Source organism: Desmodus rotundus, chromosome 8 (genome assembly GCF_022682495.2).
Source record: "Desmodus rotundus isolate HL8 chromosome 8, HLdesRot8A.1, whole genome shotgun sequence".
In the NCBI taxonomy this organism is placed as follows: domain Eukaryota; kingdom Metazoa; phylum Chordata; class Mammalia; order Chiroptera; family Phyllostomidae; genus Desmodus; species Desmodus rotundus.
In genome coordinates this window covers 135,246,984-135,270,116 of record NC_071394.1, presented here as the reverse complement: position 1 = coordinate 135,270,116, position 23,133 = coordinate 135,246,984, and the positions used below count along the sequence as shown (strand labels likewise).

General features: G+C 58.5%; 1 protein-coding gene and 1 non-coding gene across 3 annotated transcripts in view; both read right to left on the bottom strand.

Moving 5' to 3' along the window:
- Positions 1-216: 216 nt before the first annotated feature.
- PDZRN3 (PDZ domain containing ring finger 3) overlaps positions 217-23,133 on the bottom strand; it is a 102,802-nt gene continuing 79,885 nt past the window's right edge. For both annotated transcript variants that reach the window (XM_024566080.4, XM_053929499.1), the window contains 7 exons: positions 13,204-13,451; positions 11,128-11,203; positions 5,864-5,962; positions 5,635-5,697; positions 4,049-4,150; positions 2,978-3,094; positions 217-2,465 (listed from right to left, as the gene is read on the bottom strand). In XM_024566080.4, the coding sequence (XP_024421848.3) occupies positions 1,005-2,465; positions 2,978-3,094; positions 4,049-4,150; positions 5,635-5,697; positions 5,864-5,962; positions 11,128-11,203; positions 13,204-13,451 (2,166 nt within the window). In that variant the 3' untranslated portion in view covers positions 217-1,004. The remainder of the gene's footprint in view (positions 2,466-2,977; positions 3,095-4,048; positions 4,151-5,634; positions 5,698-5,863; positions 5,963-11,127; positions 11,204-13,203; positions 13,452-23,133) is intronic.
- Positions 3,461-3,595, bottom strand: LOC112310025 (small nucleolar RNA SNORA67). The gene has a single exon (XR_002975342.2). It is a non-coding gene; the product is annotated as a small nucleolar RNA SNORA67 (small nucleolar RNA).

The window sequence follows — 23,133 nt, the reverse complement described above, 5'->3', positions numbered from 1 at the left end:
CGGAGGCTGTCTGCAAGACACACTGTTGGAACGTGGGGCCCCAGGACGCCCCCGCCTGCGGCTCCACATCCCTCTCAGGTTCAGGCAGAACGCAGGGGCTGATGACCGGACAGGCAGCAGGCAACACAAGGAAGGAAAAAGCCAACACCGAGAAAGGCTCTATTTTAGAGCCTTTTGAGGCACCGCTTCAAAAATGAGAGGTCACTTCAGAACATATCAGATAGAAAATAATTTATTTTATCTTCACTTTACTTAGTGTTTGTAAGTGATCGCGATTTCGTGGACTTGCCAGTGAAGTCTGTCCCTTCACACCCACCCAGCAAAGCTCTGCCGCCGCGAGCGCTCACGTCTGCAATGCGGCTCCCCTGCGCGCACAGGCTCCCGGCCCACCGCGCTACTTGCGAGGGAGCTTTAAACCTCCGTAAGGCTGCACGATACTTCATGTCCTACTTAAACTTTTACCCTCGCTTGGGAACTTTAACCAGAAAAATGCTTACAGTTGGAAGACACATTCAAACGCGGCTGGTTTGGTTTTGTGCATTAATCGTTAACCGGTTCGGAGTTGAAGCCCCGACCCACATATTAACGGTCACGCGTATGGAACATGTTCTGCAAAGTAGCTCTGAAGTCGGGCTCCGTTAAACATACGTACTGGGGGGTTGTATTTGTGCTTTCGGCAGGAGAAAAGCGTGTTTAACTTCTTTTATCTGAATACAGTTTAAACAAATTATTCTGTGAAAGTATGCTTAATAAAAAGATCTTTTTGAAATTTAAACACTTTATGTAAAAGGCAACAAGTAAAAAAGTACCACTGCTATCTGAAAAGGGCCCTGCTTTTTAACATTGCTTTCCACGGCAGTTCAGGGCCGTCTGTCTCCACGTCACTAAAATAGAGCCGAGACCCGGTGCTGCACAGCTGGGCCACCAACACGACCTCATGACCTGCGTACAAAGACCTGCCGCGCAGACCGAGGCAGGGGCTTCCGCCCCGCCCTGCATGGCGCTTACACAGTCGTCACTGAGAGGAAGGAATTGTACACTCGGCTGCCGTCCGGGGACTTGGTGCCGTGGGTCAGGAGCTCCTGGATCGTCATCCAGTTGTCCAGTATTTTTTTGTTCCTCCTCTTCATCATCTTCTTGTGGCTCAGCTCCAGGATGCTCACCTCCCTCCTGTCCTCCTCGGCGGGCTGTTCCCGGGGACCCTCCAGCCGGCTCTGTAGCAGGAGTGCGCGCCGCCTCCGCTGCTCCCGGGCGCGCGCCACGTGCTGCTTGCGCTCCTCACGGCTCCAGTAGCGGCCCAGCTTCATGTCGCTGGCCGCGTCGTCGTCCGTGGTCACACCGCTGCGCTCCTCACGGATCCGCAGTGCACGCTCCCGCAGCAGGCGGTCGCGCACCGGCCGCTTGGTGATGTAGCGGGAGCCGTCGCTGCGCACCTTCACTTTCCACTCGGTGCGGGGTTCAGCGGGGCTGGCGGGGCCCAGGTCCTTGCACACGCCCAGCAGGCTCACCTGGCTGTGCGCGTATTCCACCGCAGACTTCTGCTGCACCAGCTGCATGTAGCTGCGGTAGCGCCGTGCGTGCGCCGGGATGTGGGCCAGCTTGTGGGGTGTATGCGCAGGGGGCGCGGGGCTGGGGCCGTCTCCGGGGCTGTGCTCAGGGCTCTGTGGAGTTGGGCGCAAGTCTGTGTCCTCCGTGATGCATAGCGGACTCTCGAGGGACGGCCCGCAGGCCCCCGCAGTCCCCTCCGCTCCTCTCCTCAGGGAGCTGTCTGGGGACATGTCCAGGGCGAGTGGGGTGCTGCGGCAGCTCTCCCCAGTGTTGTAGGCGCTCGAGCTGTCCTTGTCTGACTTCTCGGGGAGCTCGGTGATATCCGACAGCTCACGCCTACGGCCGTCAGCCTCCACGTCACAGCCACGGAAGCCGCCAGGGTGCAGTGTCCAGGCCTCGCGCAGCTGCCGCGCCCGGTGAGCGCGCACGACGCTCAGACACTCAAGCTCGATGCTGCGCAGCTCGGCATTCAGCAGCTCCAGCTCCTGGTCCACGCTCTCAGGGGCACCCCTGCCTGCGACCGCGTCCCGTCCTGGGCACTTGAGCTCCAGCAGCTCGGCATCCAGCAGCCCCAGCTCCCCGTCTGCACTCTCGAGGGCGCCGTGCCCCGGACACTTGAGCTCCAGCAGCTGGCGGAAGCGCTCGCACTCGGCATCCTCAGCGCAGTCGGCCCAAAGCAAGGAGTCGCCTCCGAAAGGCAGGTCGCCGCTGCCCAGCGTGTCCTGGCTGCACGTGCGCGTTCTGGGCCCGGCCAGCGGGGTGTGGGATGCGGGCGCCTCCTCGCCGTTGTTCTCGGGCTCTGAGCTCTCGTCGTTGCGGGTGCTCTCGTCCGTGCGGCCCACACCGCTGTCCTTCTCGTGCTGGTTGGACAGGATGGTGGCTGTGTCTGTGGTGCCCCCGTCTTCTTCATGCTTCTTCTGCACAATGGAAAACAAGAAAAAACGGTCACGGGGAGGGCGGTCTGGGCACAGTTACCGGGAAGACCTCTGGACAGGGCTTTGGGGCAGGGCTGGCCTCCCCCACTAGCCTGGATCAGGGCTAGGGCAGGGCCTGGGATTTAGCCAGACCCACCCAGGCGACCACTGATGGCATCGGACCAGTGAGGGGCTAGTCGCCTGCCCTGGAGAAAAGACCCAGTGCGAGCGAAGGAACGGGCCTTCCCTCGCTGGGACGGCAGATGATGGCAGTGGCACGGCCGCACGGAAGGAGGAGCTCAGGTTACCAGGGGGAAGGGCTTTACTTTGGGAAACGCAACCACTCCCCGCTGGACGTCAATGCCGCCAGCTCATGTGTTTTCCCAGTGAACACGGAGGGTCAGTGGCCCCTTCGCATTTTCCCCTCCGGAGTGCAGGGCTCACGGCTCACTCAGGGGCAGACGGACCAGCTCCTGTCCGTGCTCCTGCCGCCTGGGCGGCTCCCCGTGGCCCACCTGCTGCAGAACGCCCGCCGTGAACTGCATGGCCTGGTGGTGCTGCTCCTCCAGCATGTCCATGTGCAGGTCGTCCAGAAAGTCGTTTCTGTCGTCGTCCAGCCAGCCCTCGTCCAGCTAGGGGAAAGCAGCAGCCAACATGCCTCAATCCCTTTGCTTTCATTTAGTCAATTTGCAATTTTTAAGAACAGTCACTTCCTTGGGGAGAAACATTTCCAGGGCAGCCTGCCCTGCTGCCTCGCCCTGGATTAGACAGAACACCGCCCATGTCGGGGGAGTCGCCAGGGCCCACTGTCATTTGTGTGCAGAGCTCCTCACCCACACCGGCTACTTTTAGAGACACAGGCGGGGCCCGCCCTCTGCTTGTCCGTGAAATAGCAGACCAGTCAGGGCCCTTGACCCACGGCCCCTGTGCCACATCTGGCCTTCATTTCTGTTTCAGTAAAAAATTTGTTGACTAACATTTTTCTTTTTTTTTTTTTTACATGTAGGCTGCGAAAGGAAAGCACAGGAGATTCTGCGTCACCTTCTGCCCTGAAAACCTGATTTTCCTCCAATTTCTACTTTCCTGAAGAGGGGGAACCATTAGGCTCCTTGGAGAGGGAATCAACTTGGCGTCTTTCATTTAAAAACATTCAAGTCGTACTGGTTAAGGTATGCGTCGTGACTTGACGAACAGCGTGAAATCATCACTATAGTCCAGCTGATTATCGTCACCCCGCGGCTGCTTTTTTGTGGTAAGAGCACCTGAAACGGACTGGGCAGGTCCCCCAGGGGCCAGGCCCTGCACTCTGCAACCAGACAGGACAGCGGGGGCGGCGCTGCGGTGTCGGCCAGTCTCAACTCGAACATCACCAGCGGCATGGCCCTGGATTCCCCTTTCTGTGCTTTTCTCTTTTCCCTCGTTTGGTCCCTTCGTCCACACACCTGCTGGGCCGGCACCATAACCGCCAGGGTGCGGAGTGTCTCCAAGTTCAGACCTGACGCTTGGACAGTGCTCTGCAGGGACAGGAGCTTGGGTGTTCGGTTTAGGGATATGGACCCAGCTTCTTGCTTGGAAAGCTCACTCACCTGGAGTTCGGGTCTGGCAATCAGCAAGGAGAAGTTCTTGTTTTCTTCACTGGTGAGAAGAGCCACGGCCTCCTCACGGTCCCGCACCTCTATCCCATTAATCTTAAAAAGAAAAAAAAGGTGTGTGTGGGGGGAGACGGGTTAGATCACACAAAATCAGTCCACGCTATTTCATGCTTGCACCTGTACCCACTTATGGCTGGAACACGGGACTTCATAGAGCCTGAAAAGGACCCTGATTTTGGGGGGTCCTTGCTCGGATGGGTGCAGGGTCTGGCCCAGGACAGAGCCCCGGGTGTCCAAGGCCCATGTCAGGTGGGCACCATGTGACCAGAGGAGTGGAGAAGGAACATGTGAGCCAGGTAATCAGACCCAACACTCGGGCAGCGGTGTCGGTGTGCCGGGCCGGGGCTTTGCTCCAGACGTTCTCAGGGAAGATGGGGAGGCAGCAGCGGGTCCGAGGGGAACGTCATGGGAGCCGAGGCCGGAGGAGGACATGGAGTGACACTCGGTGTCTGTGTACCCAGCCTGATACTTGAACTTGTTCAGGCTGGATGGATGGACGGACGGATGGGCAGTGGGAGGGACTTTCTCACCATCACACCTGACAACCCTCCTGCAGGGCTGTTGCTTCTAGTCCTGGGGGTTTCGGGCTCTGCTGCTCTGGAGAGTCAGTCCCAGGTGGGTGACCCCCTCCGGGGGACACAGGGACAGGCCTCCTGAGCTGGGGGCTGAGCCTTCCACCAAGTCCTGTGCCAGTGACCCAGGAGGCAAGCAAAGGGGTAGTCTACTGGTTGGGGTGAGGGGTCTCGGTTACCAAGGAGAAATGGGGCGCGCCCCACGGCAGACTCTGGTGGAAACCCACAGCAGCCACGAGAGGGCCGCCGGCACTGAAGTGACGAAGGGTTGGGGCGGTCCCGCAGCCGGGGGACCCCACGCAGCGGGCGTCTGGGAGAAGTCTGAGGAAATGTGGGATAAGCAGCGGGAAGACAAAACCACTCACGCTGAGGAACGTAGTGACAGGGGCAAGCACAGTGACTACAAGAGGCAGAGCTAAGCTTGTGGGGCCGAGAACTGAGGAACCCGGTTTCTGTGAGATCAGAGGAGACCGGCAAAGTGTCTCGTGATTCAAAAGAGCACCAGGCTGGAGGCAAAGAACGACCCTTAGAAGCTGTCCCATTAAATGCTGAGATGTTTCCACTTTGAAGAGGAGACCAAAGTTGACATACTTGTTTCAAAATGAAGCCTTTGGGGAAATCTACAACGAGAATTACTCTGGCTCACGAGTTACAATCTGGGGGCCTGGTCGGACCCTCTCATGCGTTGTCTTTGGCGCAAAGAGAACCTAAGAAAACGAGGTGCATCGGCTCCCGCCAGGTGCCGGGTGCCACCCTCCGCACACGCCCCATTCCCTACGGTCCCGCCCTCGCCTCCCTGGGCACCCTTTGCTGCGCCTACTCCTTTATCGCGTGCGGTCTCCCCACACGTCTGACTCTGTGATCCGCGTTCTCTAACCCTCGAGCTGTAATCAGAACCGTCATCAGAACTGTCCATCCACCCTGTGGCACAGGCGGGAGCTGGCCTACCTGGATGATGCGGTCCCCTTCTCGGATGCGCCCGTCCTTGGCCGCGATGCTGTTCGGGTCGATCTGCAACACACAGCGCGAGTCTCAGCGCCGGCGGGCTACGCGGCACGCATGCGCGCTGTGGCCGGTCCCGCGCGGCCCCAACGCAGCCCCCCTCCCTCCACCGCCCCTCTGGGACAGAGCTCATTTCCCGACGGAACCGGGTCGGTGCTGCGAGCACAGTGCGCACCTCGCTGATGTAGATCCCGATGTCGTCCTCGTCGTCCGTCCGGTAGCACACGGTGAGGCCCAGCTTGTCCTGGCTGTTCACTCGGTACAGGTCCACTTCCTGGCAAAGGGGGGGCGTCCCCGTGAGACTCCCGCGGGCAGTGGCCGCCGGGGGGGCCTCAGGGGCCTCCAAGTAGTTCATTGAGGTGATGAACTGAATTTCCTTGCACTTTCCAAACAAAAAGTGATTGCGGGCAAGGCATCCACGCCCGGGCACTTCTCACCTTTCCGTCAACGTGAAGTCATTTTGAAAAGAGCTTTTTATTGATCCCCCCCACCCCCCGTTACCTATATTTCACTCAGCATGGGGACTTGGGGACAGGCCTTCTCAAAAGCATTCCTTCAATGTCTGCCACGAACGACACCACTTCCACGCCCCAAACCACGCAGCCCCTTCGCTACAGACGTTCCCAGTGTGTCTGGGTAGATAATTTCATGTTATGTGGCCTGAATGTTTACAGCACCAGAACGCGCAGATTACAGGGACACGGACCCGAGAAAGGAGAGTAAGGTGACAGCAGTAATTAACGCTTCCCACCACAGCTACGGCATTTGTAGTCGAGAAATTACTCTCAGCCGCCATCACTGCAAATTAAGTAAGATGGAAGTCCAGTGAGCCAGACGGGGAGACCCCCGAGCACACGGCACACTGCAGTGTCTGCCACTTAGTCCGTGTGCCTGGTGGAGGCAGAGCTCTGGGAACGGCTGGGGCCCTGGAGGGCACTCCCGGCCACGCTGCTGAGCTCTGGGCACCGTACTGCCACCGCGACTGCCACCGTGGCTGCTGCCCACGTGCAGGGCCGTCCGGCTGAAGTTCTCGCTCCAGCAGATCCCGTGGTGTCTCTGAGCCACTGTCCCTGGGGACGGCTTCCTCTGTCCGGGCTCTCGGTGGAGGGTGGTGAGGATGCAGCTGCTGTGCAGCGAAGCTCAAAGTGGTTACACAGCAGCTGCTCCCTAGTCCTCCCCACCAGACGCACCCAACGCCATGGTCACCGTGCAGACCGAGCAGCGGCCGCAAAGGCCCACGGGTGCTGTGTGTGCGAAGATGAGGGGCTGAGTGCGGCTGGGCCAGCTAGGGCCCCATCGCCTGAGGGAGGGCTCAAATTTCCCTTTGCATAGTGGGAATCGTGACAAAGCCCCATGTGGGCACTGCCATGACCCCACGGGCCGTTTCCTGCCCTCTGGAGTATCACGTGGGTCGGAGCGCAGGCTGTGAAGCCTCCGGTCCCTACTGGGCCCCTTCCTAGCAGCTCTGTCCTGCAGCGGCTGTGCCCAAGCCTGCGTCCTCACCGCAGCACCCGGTGGAACGGGAGGCGCAGGCACCGTGTACGTCTGACGGCAGCTGCTGTGCCGTTTGTAACCAGACGCAATAGTCTGGGGCTCGGTGGAAACTGCAATTCCTCCACACTACCGGGTGTTTTGTAAACTCAGCATCTCCTTCCCAGCGGGAGGCTGAGCCTTGCACAGCCGCCTGTGATGAAGGAGATAAGGTTTCCAAGACAGTGAATCAAACGGGTGTGAATAATGCAGAGCATCCTCTGGATTACAGTGCCCCCCAACCCCCCGTGGGTCCTGTTGCTCATCGTCTAGATGGACCACAGGATAAAAACGAGCCGCTAAGCCTGACATTTCAGAGGCGGCTGAAACGATAGTCCAATTAAGAGAATGAAGAGGCCCCTCCAGCAAGGGAGGTGCTTCCTGTTTCAGCAGCAGCCACTTCCACGGAGGGCCCCAGAGCCCAGGCTGACCAGGGGGGGGTCAGCTTCTCAGCTTGGAGAGCAGCTACGGAAGAGTCAGCTGGAAACTGAAACTGTAAATGAAGGCGAGGCTTCCCTCAGACGTCCGCCGTCTTTCCCAAGTGCCGACGGGAAGATCCAGAGCTGGTGGCCCATCCATGAGTCTGTGGGTGTGCGTGGCTTAACCCCTTTAACTCGGAGCATTTTGCCAACAGCGGGGATCAGACGCTACATACATACCATCACTCTGTGGGCTTTAAAAGAGGAAACGCCTGTTCCTCTCTGTGTGTGTGATCCTAGAATATTGCAAGACATGTAACATCCCCCGTGGGACGTCCACAGGGCTGGTTCCTTCTAGAGCTGTGGGTGTGGCTCTCCCTTGGCTGTGAAGTGCCGGCTGGGCTGGGGCTGCCCCTCACTAATGGGGGCCCTGAGTGCGAATGGGCAAGGGGCCTGCCACACAGAAATCTCGGGGGGCAGTGGCAGGATGGGATGGGCCTGCTCTAGGGTCATCTATTAACCTTGAAGAACTGACCAGCTACTTGCCAAACACTGAGTCCCGAAACTGCAGTCTGGGGGAGATGGGGGTTCCTCCTGGGGAGCAGCTGCCGGAAGCTTCAGGGGGGTGCCCTCGAGTCAGCTCAGGACACAGGACGCTGCTGTCAACCCCACAGGTTCGCTGTGAGACGGAGCTCGGTTAACAGAAAGGACCTGGTGACACCTAAGCTGCTCTGGACGAGTGGCCACCGTGCCTGGTGTGGCTTCGTGGTTCCACGTGAGGACCGACTGAAGGGCTGGGGATGGAGAAGGGCCACACGTGGGGTTTCCAGGGCGTCAGAGCTCCCATATGATGACCCTGATGGCTTATGGACCTCGGGACCAGGACCTGCTCAGGGGCTGGCAGGCAGGCGGTACTCGTGTCTGTGTTTCCAGGCCACACGGTATTTCCCGAGGCAGATGCGCAGTGAAGGGGGAGTGTGGGTGTGGCGCCACAGCGTCAAAGATCCAAGTTACACCACCCACGGATGCTCTGTGTCTCTGCACCGAGTTGCATGGCCACGGGCAGCTGAGTCACGTCCTGGGCCCCCGGGACGTCACTCTACGGGGACAGTGTGTGCGATTGCAGAGACCACACGTTGTGTTGTCCCGGCTGTGGTGCGACCAGAGCCCATGGGAGCCTGGACTCCTTCCCGGGGCCCCTCCTACTTGCACGCAGAGGGAGCTGTGAACGCGCAGGCCAGTTCCGTGGCTCTGAGGGGCTGGGCTCCGCGTCCCCTTCCCCACCTCCTCTGCAGGGCCCCCCATAGCTGTTTGCAGGGGCTCGCTGCACCCCCACCCCCCACTCCCAGGACGCTCTCGGTAGTTCGGAACCGGGAAAGCTCCTTCCCTTCGGGAGAGAGACGCAGCCTGGGCTTGTCTCACACCCTTTAACACCAGACTTGGAGCCGCTGGTGGTGACAAAGACCGGGACTCGCAGCCCTGCGGGCCCCAGGGCAGGCGCGGGTGTGGACTCAACGGCGACACGCGATATGGTGTGGTGCCGGCTGCGGACAACAGCTCCCTCCGACGGCCACGGACACCGACTTCCCGACTGCAGCAGGGATGCGCACTTCCTGCTAACGCAGTCCCTTCGAACGGGGGAGTTTATGGAACGGGAGCAAACGGTGGTTCTGCTGGGACTCGGAGAGGACACACCAGAGACAGAGGGGTGGACCTGGGCGGGAGGTGCGACTGTGCAGAAACAACGCACAGGAGCGGTTTCCTGGGCGGAGAGCGAGCGTCCGTCAGGCTCTCAAAGACGCGGGAACTGAAGTGGAGCCGAGAGCCGGTGCAATTAGGCGAACTGGACTGAACGCCCAAGACCTGTGAAATCCACGTGCGACCTTGCAGCCAGCTGCTGAGATAGCCGAGAGCTTTTCAAGGCCTCTGCCTGGCCCCTGGCAACGGCCACCAAAGGGCAGGGGCCTCCTACCGGCCTACTGAACGGCCCTGCATGCGGCACAGAGGTCCAAGGACGCGATCCTGAAATGCTGGCGGGGCCTCGGTGGCAGCAGCAGCGGGCCGGGTGACTGTGCCGGCAGGGCCCCGCCCAGGGCCTCGGTCTCACCCTCGCCCGTATTCGAGGTTCCAGACGCCCTCGAGGGGCCAAACCTGGTGACTGCTCTTCAATCTGACATTTCCCAAACAGCCCTGCCCTTGGGGGGACCACAGACCCTTCCTTCCGTTCCCCGAGGCGACAGCTGGGTGGCCTGCGCGGTAGCCCGGGGTTGACAGCAAGCGGCCTGAGCCCCCAGCAGTTTCCACTTCAGGGCAAGTGTCCCCCGGTTCAGATGTGGGGGAGACACTCCCAGCCACGCCCGCAGAGCCAGCACACCCGCCTCTCGGCATCTGCCCGTGTGAGAGCAGCCGATGGAGGCATCGTTTGTGCACTGTTGGGGTCGTTGTCCTCGGTTTGGGAACGAAAGCTCTCAGGGACTTCACAGCAGTGCTGCTCCTTCTGCCACCGCACAGGGCTCCGCGTCCCCCGCCACCCGTCAACCTCACAGGTGTGGGCGGGGCAGCCTGGGTCACACTTCGGCTGGCAGCTGGTGGGCAACCTGGAGGAGGCGGAACCGGTTCCGCCTGGCTGACCTCCTCCTGCCAAGGGACTCACCCCTCGACGCCAGTCTCCTGTCAGAGGCCCCTAGTGCCCGACTCCGTGAAACTGGTTTTCAAAGAACGTGCTCCTGTTTTCTTAACACAGCCGAAATGTGAAGCAGTGTTTTCCCTGGAGCGTAAGTAACTGCACCTTGAAAGTGGAGTTCTCCCTATTTTCCATCGCTCCTATTAAATGAGACGTAGACCTCCATGACCTGGTGTCCTCTGAGAATTTCCCACCCTGGAGGCCAATCTCACATCACGCAGTGTCTGGAATCTGTAGTCATTTTTGGCCTCAAATATGGCTTGAGGGGAGTTACGGGTTTGCTTGATCTGCAAGATCAGTGTCAGGAAGCTTTCAGCGAGGACATCAGTGCACCAACCCCCTGCTGCTGGGTGTGGGCAGGTCCCCTTGACCCTCTGCCACCATCCCGAGTGAGCACGGGCATGAGCACGGGTGTGACCACGGTGACACAGGCGAGTGCCGGGAGCTCCCAGCAGGTGCGGAACCTTGCACATCAGATCCGTGCGAGTAGGGTGTGTGGCTTCAAACCCCCAGAACGGGACTTGCTGCCCTCTTTTGAGTACTTTAAATTAAAAAAAAAAAAAAAAAACACGCTACGAACCAATGTCACCCCAGTAAACACAATTTTAAAAATTGGGAAAAGAACAAGTACATCTCCGCTTTGGGATCTGGTTGTCAAACTCTGCTGTGGAGGGAGAGAAAAGCTCACATGCATTTGAAGCAGCTGGAAGTCGCTGTTTTGAAAGGAATCCACCGGAAGTCACCCAGGTGGGCCGACAGAACTTACTGGCCGTCACGCGGCCCTGAAACGAGACAAGGACACCTCACCTCCAGCTCCAGCTCCTCCCTGTCCGCGTCCTGATGGTAGTCGCCGGGGTCGTAGTACTCGTGGGCCGAGGGGTGCCTGCACCAGGGGAGAGCTGTCAATCCGATGCAGCGACGAGGGCCCGTCAGCTCCGCCCACTCCCAGCCGGCCAGGCAGGGGTGTCCGGCATAGCCCCCACACCGCCCGTTGTGTCCCCAGCTCAGTGGCACAGCCATCGCAGCGTATCCACCATACACACGGGTGCACACCACTCACGCACACACACGGGCAGGAGAACGGAGCTCCTGTGTCTCCAGGGCAGCCTGGGTGACTCGCTCTCCGAACACAGCACGTCTCAGAAAGGGGCGGGATGGGGACGCAGAGCGTCAGCCTTGGTTGTTGGCTGGGGACCGAACTCCCTGTTCTCCAAGGTCAGCACGATGTCTGGCAGGCTCTCGTCTCACCGCCCCGGCACGTGGTTTTGGAAGGACAGGCCAGACAAGAGGGGTCATTCGGACAGGGCCTGCCGGGGCATCTGGCACTGGGGTGCTGCTGGAAGGCCTGCGGCAGGTGTCGCGTTAACACGCCCACTCAACCTGACGTGCTCCCACTGACCTCTGGCCTTGCAGCCAGAACTGCAGGGGTCCCACCTCCCAACGCTCCTGACATTTCTCAAGTTTCCCCTTTGGATGCGTCCCGTCACACCAACGAGACCTCAGAGGAAATCGGGCTCCTCTCTGAGAAGGCCGGCACAGTGACAGTTCAGCCCGTGAGTGCCAGGCGTGGCCCGGCAGGCATCAGTAGCGGTGAGAGGCAGTTTGCTCCGAAAGATCAGAGAGTGGTTTGCACGCTCACACTCGGAGCTGTCCCACGGGGCTAACTGCAGTGCTGCCTGGTGGCATGTTACAGAGGACAGACAAACTTGCCTTCAGTCCAGCTGCCTGCGTCCAGCTGCACAGGAGGGACAGTGCGTGGGACACAGGGGACAGCTCTCTGCACACGTGCTGCTCTGCCTTCACACGCTGTCACCACAGCCACGGAGCCTGGGCACGGGCCCGGGTTCCGGTGACAGGCTGCCGTGACACATGGGGGTGAGGGGAGCCTCTGGAGTCTGACAGAGCCCTGGGGCGCCTGTCCTCCCTCCAGCCGCGGGGTTCCCTCGGGTGCCCCCAGAAGAGGCGAAAATGTCCTTTGAGATAATGCGCCAGGGAGTTGCCTGAGCCAGGAGCAATGTGGGAGGAGACAGGAGGGACGGACCCCGGGTGGAGACTGGGCCCAAGGTGGAGGGCCTGCTCCCAGATGTGCAAAATCACGTGCAAGAAGCCACCTGGACTGAACATCTGGTAAGCCAGTGGCCATACCCAGAAAACTTCTTGCTTCCTGTTTTGTTCCTGAATATCTAACGTCAGTCACTAAATAAGGACAATCGCTGCTGCCACTCGATAACTTGGCATACCTTGTTTCACCGAGCCCAGCGACCCTGTGTGGCAGGTATGGCTCTCATCCCATCCCAACACAGGGAAGATGGAGCCCCGGCAAGTTGCCCCAGCTGCAGGGCCAGACGTCGGCCGACCCCCAGGGAGGGGACGGGAGGCTGGGAGCTCCGGGGAAAGCAGGGTCTGTGCGGACGATGAATGTGGGAATGCAGCGTCCCACATTCAGGCAGCGGCGGGCTTGCTGCGAGACCTGGGTTGGCGGCGGGACCCAGGAGAGCAGAACACAGGCCTCCTCCGGCTCTGTTCCCACCCGCAGCTCGCTCTGCTGTCAGTCACAAGAGCCATCCACACCCCCTCCCGCTACACCCTTCCCACTGCCGTTTGCGGTGATTAAATTTTATTCGGAACCAACTTTTACAACATTAGTGAGTAATTGTGTCCTTAGAATATAATTTGAATAACTCTGCTCCAGGCCTGTAATAAAGTAATTAATATGTCGGGGTGGTTCTGAGCAGGGTTCAATTTACTGCCTCCATAAACGACAGCGTGAAGAGCGGGCGGCTTGGAGGGAAAGGCTGAGACGTGCCGATTTCCCACCACGTGGCAGGGGCCACCTGCCTCCAAACTGCTTTGGCTCAGGGGACCCGCGGCAGTGCTACTTACTCCTCCGGCAGGAGGTAGGGCTCCAGCGCGGGCAGCGGGGGCGGGGGCATCTTGGAGAGGGCCATGATGTGCTCGAAGGTGATGTCGGTCTGGGTGCCCGTGTCCACCAGCTGCGAGTCCGACGGAGCCGGGAAGGCCCGGGCCCGCGGCGTCCTCCTCAGCACCTGCACCACGATGGGCTCTCTGGCCGTCTTGAACGCTTCCACGGCCTGGTCATGCGTCGCTCTGGACAAGTCTTTGCCGTTGACCTGTTGAAAGAATTTGGGCTGGGATGAGATTCTAATTAAGCAAATTAGAAACGACTGGTTTGGGTGTAAGCAGGTAAAAGGAAGAACCGCTTGGGGACACGGGAGAACTGCCATTCTCCAAGTTTCAGGTTTCCCGAGGAAGGTGGGGGGCGGGGTGCACATGGAGGTGCAGGGATGGGCGTGAAATCTCACAGGGGGCCTTGATGTCTGCAACCCAATTTCCTCAAGGAGCCTGTGAGAGGGGAGGGCGGCCTCAGGCAGAGTCGCTATCAAGAGTAACAGCTCACTGTGGGGAGAGGGGATTACAGGAACTACTATAAAGGACACATGGACAAAATCAAGGGGGAGGGTGGAGGTGGGGGAGGAAGGTGGGTTCAGCTGGGGTGGAGTGGAGGGATAGGTAGAAAGGGAATACAACTGTAATTGAATAACAATAAAAATTTTTTTTAAAAAAGCGTAACAGCTAATAGCCACCTAGGAACTACTTACATTGTTATGTTTTAAAAATCCAAACTGGATTTTTCCAGTTTGTCAGGTGACATCATTGTTGCTTTTATGGAAGTGATAGGAAGCTTACTTTTTAAATGAATTCCTTTACCTTTCTTTAAAAAGCCAACTGAAAATACTAAGTGAATGAAACCCATGCCACAGGTGGGTACTACGGCAGAGGTCGAGAAGGAGCTCAGTTGGCTGACGTTTGGGCCGGCATTGGGGAAACGACAGCTGGTTGGTCGCGGCATTGTCCCAGTGTGTGCGGCTGCCACTGCTCTGTCCTCCCGGCCCTCACACCACCCGCCTCCGACACATCGAGTGAACAGCATGAGGCCACGCTGGTGGCTGTGGTGGCTGAGAACGCTGCAGGCTGCGTCCAGGGCTCTGCCCAATGGCACCTTCAGAACTACCTCCACACGGCTCGCTTCACCACCACTCACAGCTGTGAGGGGGGTGGGAGCAGCACCTCACTTCTAGAACAGGAAGTCGTCCCCAGCAGCACGGAGAGACCACTACTCCATGTGCCCTCCCGCCCCCACCCCCACAGCCGAGGGGTGCAGCTCGGTGCTCCCACAGTTTGGTGGCATGGCATGACGGCACTGCATGGACACCGTCAGACTCTGAAACATTCCAGCGCCGTTGCCCAAGTGGTGGGTTGTGCTTTACGGCAGATGTAAACTCTGGCGCAGGAAGCATTCGGCGGAATACGCGAGGTCTGTCCAGAGGTACCCAGCCACATACTAGAAAAACAACCGTTTCCTGAACAGGATGCTGGACACAAGAAACACTGTGCAGGGACAACGATGGCTCAGTCCCTGCAAAGCAGGCCCCTGGGACCCCACACAGCTCTCCCAGTCTCCATCAGCTGCCCCGTCATAATTTCCTGAGTCTCGCTGATAATCTGAACTCTCTTCCCTTTCAAAGGCGGTTTTAATTGGGGGAAAAGCCAGAAGTCACAGGGCACCAAATCTGGGCTCCAGGGCGGCTGAGTCACCTGGGCGATTTTGGTGGTTCGCCCAAAAAACTCTGCATGAGCCCTGGCTGGTGTGGCTCAGTGGATTGAGTGCCGGCCTGCAAACCAAAGGGTCACCAGTTTGATTCCCAGTCAGGGCACATGCCTGGGTTATGGGCCAGGTCTCCAATAGGGGGCACTCAAGAGGCAACCACATATTGATGTTTCCCTCTCTTTCTCCCTCCCTTTCCCTCTCTAAAAATAAATAAATAAATACATATTAAAAAAAAATCCTCTGCAAGAGATGTGATACATGAGTGGGCGCATTGTTGTGATGAAGCTGCCAATCCCCAGCTGCCCACAGCTGCGGCCTTCTGAGTCATCCAAATAACTTCTGTGGAGGAACGTTCAAGCTTAACGCAAAACTGGATGCAGATTTGTTGCTCTGTTCTCTGTCTTTTTGAATGTGACAGCCACACAGGACACATGCTCACTCAACTGTGTCTCCCGCCCCCACTGACCAGTACAGTGAAGTCGTCACTGTTCACACATGCGCATTCCAGTCCCCTCTCCTCGGCCGCCAGGTCACATGGATGTCGGGCAAACGTTCTCGTTATGTTAACAGTGGCTGGACTTTTTTCCAGACAGACCTCGTATACCTTCAGACGTCCCTCTACTTCTCACACTCTCCTTTGGAGAGAAACACTGACAAATTCACATCACTTAACATGGGGACTCAGCCCTGAATGTAAATCCCTTCAATCAATGCTGCATTCTCTCACAGGCATGCCTTTAGTATTGTAACGCCACCACGAACGTCGGCCCTTTTCCTCTCTGGCACATGCACCTCCCACCTCCAAGTGCACTGACAAGGAGGCCCGTCCTCTGCGGCGCAGAGCTCTCGGTCTCTCTGTCCAAGCGGAACTCGGGACGCCTGACCCCGTGCCCACTTCCTCTGTTCTCCTGAGCCCTTTCACCTGGCCCTGCGGGGCCAGTGCCTGGCACCACGGCTGGGCTGAGGAAGCGACGTCAGGCTCTGCCCTTGAAGTGAAGCCCAGATGAGCCACCGCACAGAGTGGGATCCCTGATGGGCTGGGCTCAGCCCATTTCAGTACTCACACATCACGAGGGAAAGTTGCAGAATCCGAACTCGGCCACAAAGTGACTCCACGGCACCAGTAAAGGAGTGAATGGCAGAACCACCAAACTCCGAGACCCTCCCCCCAGAGGGTTGGCCACGCCAGGGTTTAACACACAACTGTCTTCACTCTTCCGCCTTCGAGAAAAGAGTAACAGGACACAAAAGAATTACTTCTAGTTTTCTAAACCAGCTGACCACCTTGACCCGTTCCCTGCTCAGAGCCCAGGGGCCGTGGCCCCAGACGGGAGGCAGTGAGATTGGGGGAGGGGGGTCAGAATGCGACCCGGAGCCGTGCAAGGCCCTGGCCTAGGCAGAGCTCTCTGGGCCGTGTTCTCCGTGAGCGCACGACTCCGGGCTCAGACATCACAGGAAGTGACAATGTGCTGGTAAGTCTGTCCCTGAGGTGTGGGTGTGACAGCCAGCTGTGCTGGTCTCTGCCCTCAGCAGGCACTGGGGACGGCTGCCCCAGAGGGGGCTTTGCCCATGAAGAGCACGGACTCGGGACTGAGACTGGTCCCAAGTTACTCTTTATGCATAAACACCAGGCCTTTTGCCACAGGGGACGACCGTGGGTGTCATTTCCCCTGGAGCCCCCTAGCGGTGCCTATACAAGAGGCCACCCCTGGGGTCTCTCGTCCTGTACAGTCAGGGCTCAGGCACAGCACTGGAGACGACGTCAGCTGCCTGGTCACTAAGCGGCCCACGTTGTGCCCCTCTGCTGAGACAGCTTGGGGTCTGGTGCCCTGGGCTGGGAGCAGGTGCAGCCCTAGGGGTGCTCCAGGCAGATAGGGTGGGAGTGGGAACCTGTCAGGGGGCCTTGAGGCTTTGTCCCTCCCTAAAGCAGGGTACCAGGCAGGGAGGGGGCCCCTTCTGCTGTGGGCAGAGCACCTGCTTGTGTGGTCTGGAGCCCTGGGGGTGCCTTCGGATCAGGTGGGGACCCGGTGTCTGAGGCTGAACTTACACGCTGAGGGGGCAGAGCCGAAACAAAGGAGGCCTGGTGTCTCCGGTGATGTCACTCAGCAAACGACTGGTCTCAGAACCTCTTAGCCCCCAAACGCTTGGCACACTCTTTGTTATGTTCCTCACACTTTAGGCCATTTCATCTTGGAGCCTAACCACCTGCCGCCCAAGACACCGACAGGCTAAACATCGCACACGCACGTGGTCACATCAAGCAGGAGTGTGTTCTCACTGGGTCGCTGGGAATTACTGAAACTGCTTTCGTGATGTGGGGCTGCACCCCCATCCGCTCCTTTTATAGAAAAGTGACGGTCGTTACTGCTTCCCTTGAGTACAAGCTGGACCCCCTGAGTGGGTGCTGAAGTGGCACCTGGAAAAGGGAGGGAAGGGCCCACCTGGACGGGCCTTGGGGATGAGGGCCGCTGGGCGCACAGCTCCAGGTCCTGACGCTCCCAGTAGGAGAGCGGGGAGGCCCTCCGAACAGGGCTCAGTGGGTGCTACTAAAAGGCGCCGATGCAGCCACACACCCACGGCGCCCTGCCCCAGGCCGAGGGGAAAGGGAAGCGCAGACCCAGGGGGAGGCGGGGAGCCCAGGCTGCCTTCCAGGTGCCCTCTCAGCCCGCACCGGACGGTCACCCCCACCAGGGCCCCATCCTCACTCGGAGCGGCATTTCTCCCCATGGTACCTGAGGGGACAATTCCAGCAGCCCAACGCAGAGCATGTTTCACTCACACGCAGCTCAGACAAGCCCCGCCACACACCAGGTGGCCTCCTCCTTTGTCACAGCCCGGGTGGCATGCACAGGGACCCCAACTCCGGGGTCAGGCCACAGCTGCGGTCCTGACTCTGGGCCGTGCGCAGTTCAACTGTGGAGTCCCATTTCCTCATCGACAAGGGCAGTGTAGCTGGCGTGTTGGGGACATTAGGAAGTTTAATGAGATAATCTACGTACAAGACCCAACATGCAAATGACACGAGCTCACTCAGAAACCAGGACTAATGGGGACCCTACTCCAGGACAGTCCCATTTTCCCCGGAGACACAACCTGTAAATCACAGATGCAGAATGCGGCCCAGCTGATGGCCGGAAGACGCATTTGTGGGGGGAAGGGCTCCCAGCCCGTCCCCCGTGCACAGCTGCTGGCATTGGCAGGAGTCCTTCCTGTCCTCACCCTCAGGGTCCCTGGGGCCCTTCAGGGGCCGTGGGAGATGAAGTTTACAAGCTCCTGACAAGGCACCCTAGGGATCGGTACATACCCGTGACAGAGGATGAGACGTGGCGGGAGTCTACTGGCCCGGACCACCCATCATTACAGCCAGATTTGTTCTGAATTACCTTGTGCCCATAACACTTATCACAATGCCACCGAGCAATCACATCACCGGCAAGGCGATGACTCACCCGCCAGCCCCCAAGAACAGCAGCCTGCCTCCTGGGATCAGCACGACCCACTCCAGGGCGGAGTGACAGCCGCCGTCACAGGCAGAGCACTCACCTGGGGACGTTCAGCCAGTCAAATTAAACACCATTACCTCGCCCAGTTGAGCAGGTTGCTTTTACCACAGTTCGTGCTGCTCGAAAGCCGAGCAAATGGGACATTGTGGAACGAGAAGTGCTGACTGCAAACTTTATTATAAATTAAATGCCTAAGTTCTCCACCTAAGGCTCTGGCTGCTCCCCTGAGACTCTGGTGCCATTAGGGAGGAAGGCCCATGGGTTGTCTCTAGGCAAACAGCATAGCCGCAGAGGTGACTGGAGCTACGAGACCTTAAGGAGGCCCTTTACGGGAAGGTCTCCTGAGACGAAACAATCGTGCCGAGGGCGAGGGGTGAGACCTCCCCCGTGCCATTTCAGCCTGGGTGACGCGCCCACGGCTGCTCGATCGCGCGGTGTGGCCTTTGCCATAACGCCACACGAACGCCAAGCTGGGGGCTTGTCCGCTTGGGGGTAAATTCATCGACAGCCCACCTGTCCACCCCCCAGCACTCAGTGGTTGCTGTGGCTCCTCCGACTCCCTCCCCTCCTGGCTGAATGTCCTGGGCAAAACCGAGGCCGCTGCAGGCAGGCAGCAGCTCACTGCAGGGCTGGGGTCGCTGAGGTGGCCCGGTGGCTCTCAGGCCGCACCGCGGGAGCACACACTGAGCCTAGGGCCAGGACAGGCTTGGCCTCCAGCGTCTACCTGGACACTGTCCCGGAGAAACTGCTGTCCTATAGCTCTGCTGCCACCTTTCGAACCAGGAGCCCAGAACCTTGCAGAGTTCTGTATTCTCTGGTGCAAGCGGTTCGGGATATATTTTAATGTCATGTTTGGAAAACGCAGTCCATACTCTCTCCAAATAGAAAAATAAGTATCTTTTTAGGGGAAGATAGTTGGCTCCTGAGGACAGGTGCCTCGTGGTCACCTCCAGATCTATTACATGTGCAAATGACCCAGGACAAAGTGCTAACGCAATTTAAAAGTCAGCCTGTTATAAATTGTGCCCCTGGGGGAGAACCCAACTTTTAAGGGTTCATTTAATTAAATATGGGCAGTGATTTCATTCTGTAAAATATCACACCTGTTTTCAAACTAATTAGAAGTTAGATTCCACTGGAAGCCGGGAGGACAATAACCCACACACTGCAAAGCAGAAGAAGGGTCAGCCCTGACTTAGGCTGGATCAAACACATTCTCGGAGTGACATCTGCAAGAGGGGGACATAGGCGGCTCCTGACTTCGCTCCCGGGCCCCAGGAGCAGAGCCATGAACAACTCTTCCAGGACAGGACCCCGCGGAGGGAACCCTGGAGCGTGGGGTGAGGCGGGAGCACTGTGCACAGACAGTGGCACTCAAGGAGAGAGAAGCCATCGCCCTTGACCGCACTGCCCCTCTCCCTGACAGATGTACCATGCGGGCAGGTATCCCCTGAGCCTCTGGTCCCTCCTTTGGGGACAGAGAGCCTGGGGGGACAACCAGCACCCCCCGCATGGAGGGTCACTTTGGGGGAGCCCCTGCTCTGCTTTCAAACCATAGGGACTGCAGGGGAGTCGGCGGCTCAGCCACCAGGAACCTGACGTGATGAAGAAGGTGGAGGGGACTGCCGCAACAGGCACACGCAGCGGGCACTCCAAGTTCACACCTGCAGCGCCAAGCCATAATCCCAGCCCGCGGCGGCTCTGCTCCCTGCAGAACCCGGCCGGCTGAGCTCGGACCAGGGTGCAGCGCGCCTGGCTCGGACCCTCCGACAGGCAGTGCTGCTGGCCCCAGGGTCCACCGTGCTCTTGCCTGGGCCGAGAGCTGAGGCACAGCCTCTCCGGGGAGTGCGTTCTGGCCCCAGGTGCACAGGAAGGCCAGTGACAGCTCAGAGGCCCAGAGGCGGGCAGGGCCGACAGGGTGCAGAGCCGAGCCAGCGGCCGTGTTTGGTTGGCAATGTAGGGTGAGCGTCGGCCTGAGCCGAGCAGCAAAGCAAGAGCCCTGCAGGCTCTGCTTCCTCCTCTGTGCCCGGGCCCACCCGGACTCACGGGCCCACCCCGACTCACGGCCCCACTGAGGTGGCACAGGCCCGTCCTCACTGCCAGACCACTCCCACCGCTTTATCCATCTCCCCAGAGACCCGCGACCCGGGACAATGACCTCTTTGACCCCTGGCTGCCCCCTGCTCCTGCAGGAATGCCAGCTGTCCCCCTCAGGCCCAGAGCCACCACCGGCTTGTTTGACAACACACACCAGCCAGCACCACGCCACACAGACTCTGGGCCTGGTTTCAGTCCCTTCTCAGGGCGTGGCCCCCAGCCAGGAGCCCTCAGTGCAGCAGCCTAGGGACAGGCGCCGCCCTCACTGTCACCGCACAGCCCTGCTCACGCAGGACCTTGAACAGAAACTTGACCGGGGAGGAAGAGACCAGAAAGCTGTGCTGCACAACTCAAACTTTCATTCCCGGACAGTCTCCAGGCCCCCAGCCCTGCCCTGCCCATTTCAGCTGTGGAAAGCGGCCGGAGAGAGAACTGAAGGAAAACGGGCCGGGCCGGGGCCGCAGAAGCACCTTGTTCAGGAGCTACCCCAGCGGGACGCACCTGTGCCTGCAGGTGAGCCCAGCCTGCGGCAGCAGGCACCACACAAGGAGAGGGCGCGCAGGGCCCGTTATCGGGACAGGCACTTCTGAACTGGACAAGAGGGCAGCACCCCAGACGTCAAAGGCCACCGTGATCGTGGGGGGACCCCTGCACTGTCACTGAAATGGTGCCGGAAGGTGGCGGCTTCTGTCTGGGCTTTTCAGACCCCCCGAATAGTAAACAGCCACTGGACGTAGGGACACTGCTTCACTTTCTTTACCAATTTTTAATTAATTAACATGCACGTCACCCCTAATTTATGTGCCACAACCACAGACACTGTGGGCGGCGGCGGGGAACAGCTGTCACGAAGGGCAAGACAGGAGAGTGCCCGCGCTGTGGCGAGGAGCCCACCACCCTGCCACCCGCCACCCCGGGGCCCTTATTTTCCCAGACGCCTGACAGACTGACTGTCTTCACGAGTTTACTGCTGAGAGGAGTCGGTCTGCACTGTTTGTTCACAAAAAGACAAAGTTGTTGCTTAAGATTTCTGGACACACAAACACGCAAGTGTGAAAACTCTCAGAAGCTGTGTTTACATGTACTAGCCCATCTGTAGCTTATACACGTGTTCCCTTCTATTTCAACAAATGTTATCGTCTGAGAGAATTCTTTTACAGGTGAAGAACGCTTTGTGGTAATACTAAAACAAAGCAGTATTTTATAGCTTTTGAAAGATCTTTATAGCCAACCAACCCCTTTCTATCCCCCCATTTTTGTTTTGCTTTCCTTCGGAATTTGGGGGAGGGGAAAGTAACAAAAGGTAGTTTTTCTTAGGTGTCTCCTAAGTACTTATACTTTATTAAATATTGAATCAGTCAAACACGTCTAAGACATATGGCTCATGAAGTGCATCACAGTGAATGAGAAAGAGCACCAGAAACGTGTCGCCCGGACGAGCTGAGCAGCCCGCGGGGACGGGCGAACAGAGCAGCCAGTGAACCCGCCACGAGGGACAGAACGAGGTGGCCCAGGGGACCGAGAATTACCACCTAACTGTGGCAGATGCGACAGAGAGCCCCTCGCAGTCCTGGTGCAGGCAAATAAACCGGCCAAACAAGAAGGCCAGAAACAGCTCAGCCTCACAGGGAAGCCGGCTCACCCCCGTCGGCAGACATGAGCTTCTGTCCCGAGGGAAACGCAGGAGATCGCCTTTATGGTCCCCAAAGCTCTCTACTTAAAGAAGAGAGGCAGGAGGAAGGCAGAAGCCCCGGTCGAACCCTAAGCCATTCCTTCTCTCGGCTCTTCAGTGTGACGGGGGTTTATCTCCCATTGTTAACTGAAGAGCCAGCACAGCGAGTGACGGACAAATGCCCGCGGCAATAAAGTATCTTTCTCAGCCACGGGCAGGCGCCACATGCGGAACCACGGGCCCCAAGTGTGTTAAAGCAGGAGGAAACGGGCTTCCCCCCACCCCTGCCTGGCCTCCACCAGCTCAGGATGCAGAGCTGCTTCCAAAACAAAGCTTTCAGAGCTGATTGGCTGTTTAAACAAACACACTCCTACTTTCGAGAAAACTACACCGGGTTCAGCCTTGCCGTATAGGGGTCAGGTTTATGTTCGTCCAATTACCCACCATTAACCCTGCCGGCACGTAATGAACCTCAGCAGACTCGAAGCGGCTCTGCTCTAGAGCACTAAACTCATCTGAGTACTGCACGGAGCTAATTGAACATGAAAACGGAATTGTATGCAGTCAACCTTCCAGAGTGTTTCTTAAACTTGATTCGCATTAGCATTCACTACAGAGATCTGCGTTTTTCCGACCAACTGGCTAACTGATGTAGAAAGGGTCACAAATACACACATCTATAGTTTCCTGGCGAGAGGCGTAAGAACACGAGCTATCTCAAATCACCCTTCTTAAACTGTCTGGAGGTCGGTGGGACCACAGCTCTTCTGGAGCTCCTTTGTGTTGCCCAAGGTGCTGTCCCCGGACCCGAGGGATCAAGAGGCTCCCAGGAGCTCTTGTCATTGCCGGAGAACAGACCCAAGTACCCCCAGACTGATGGAGGTGCCCGGCCACACTTGGTTCTGTTTGAA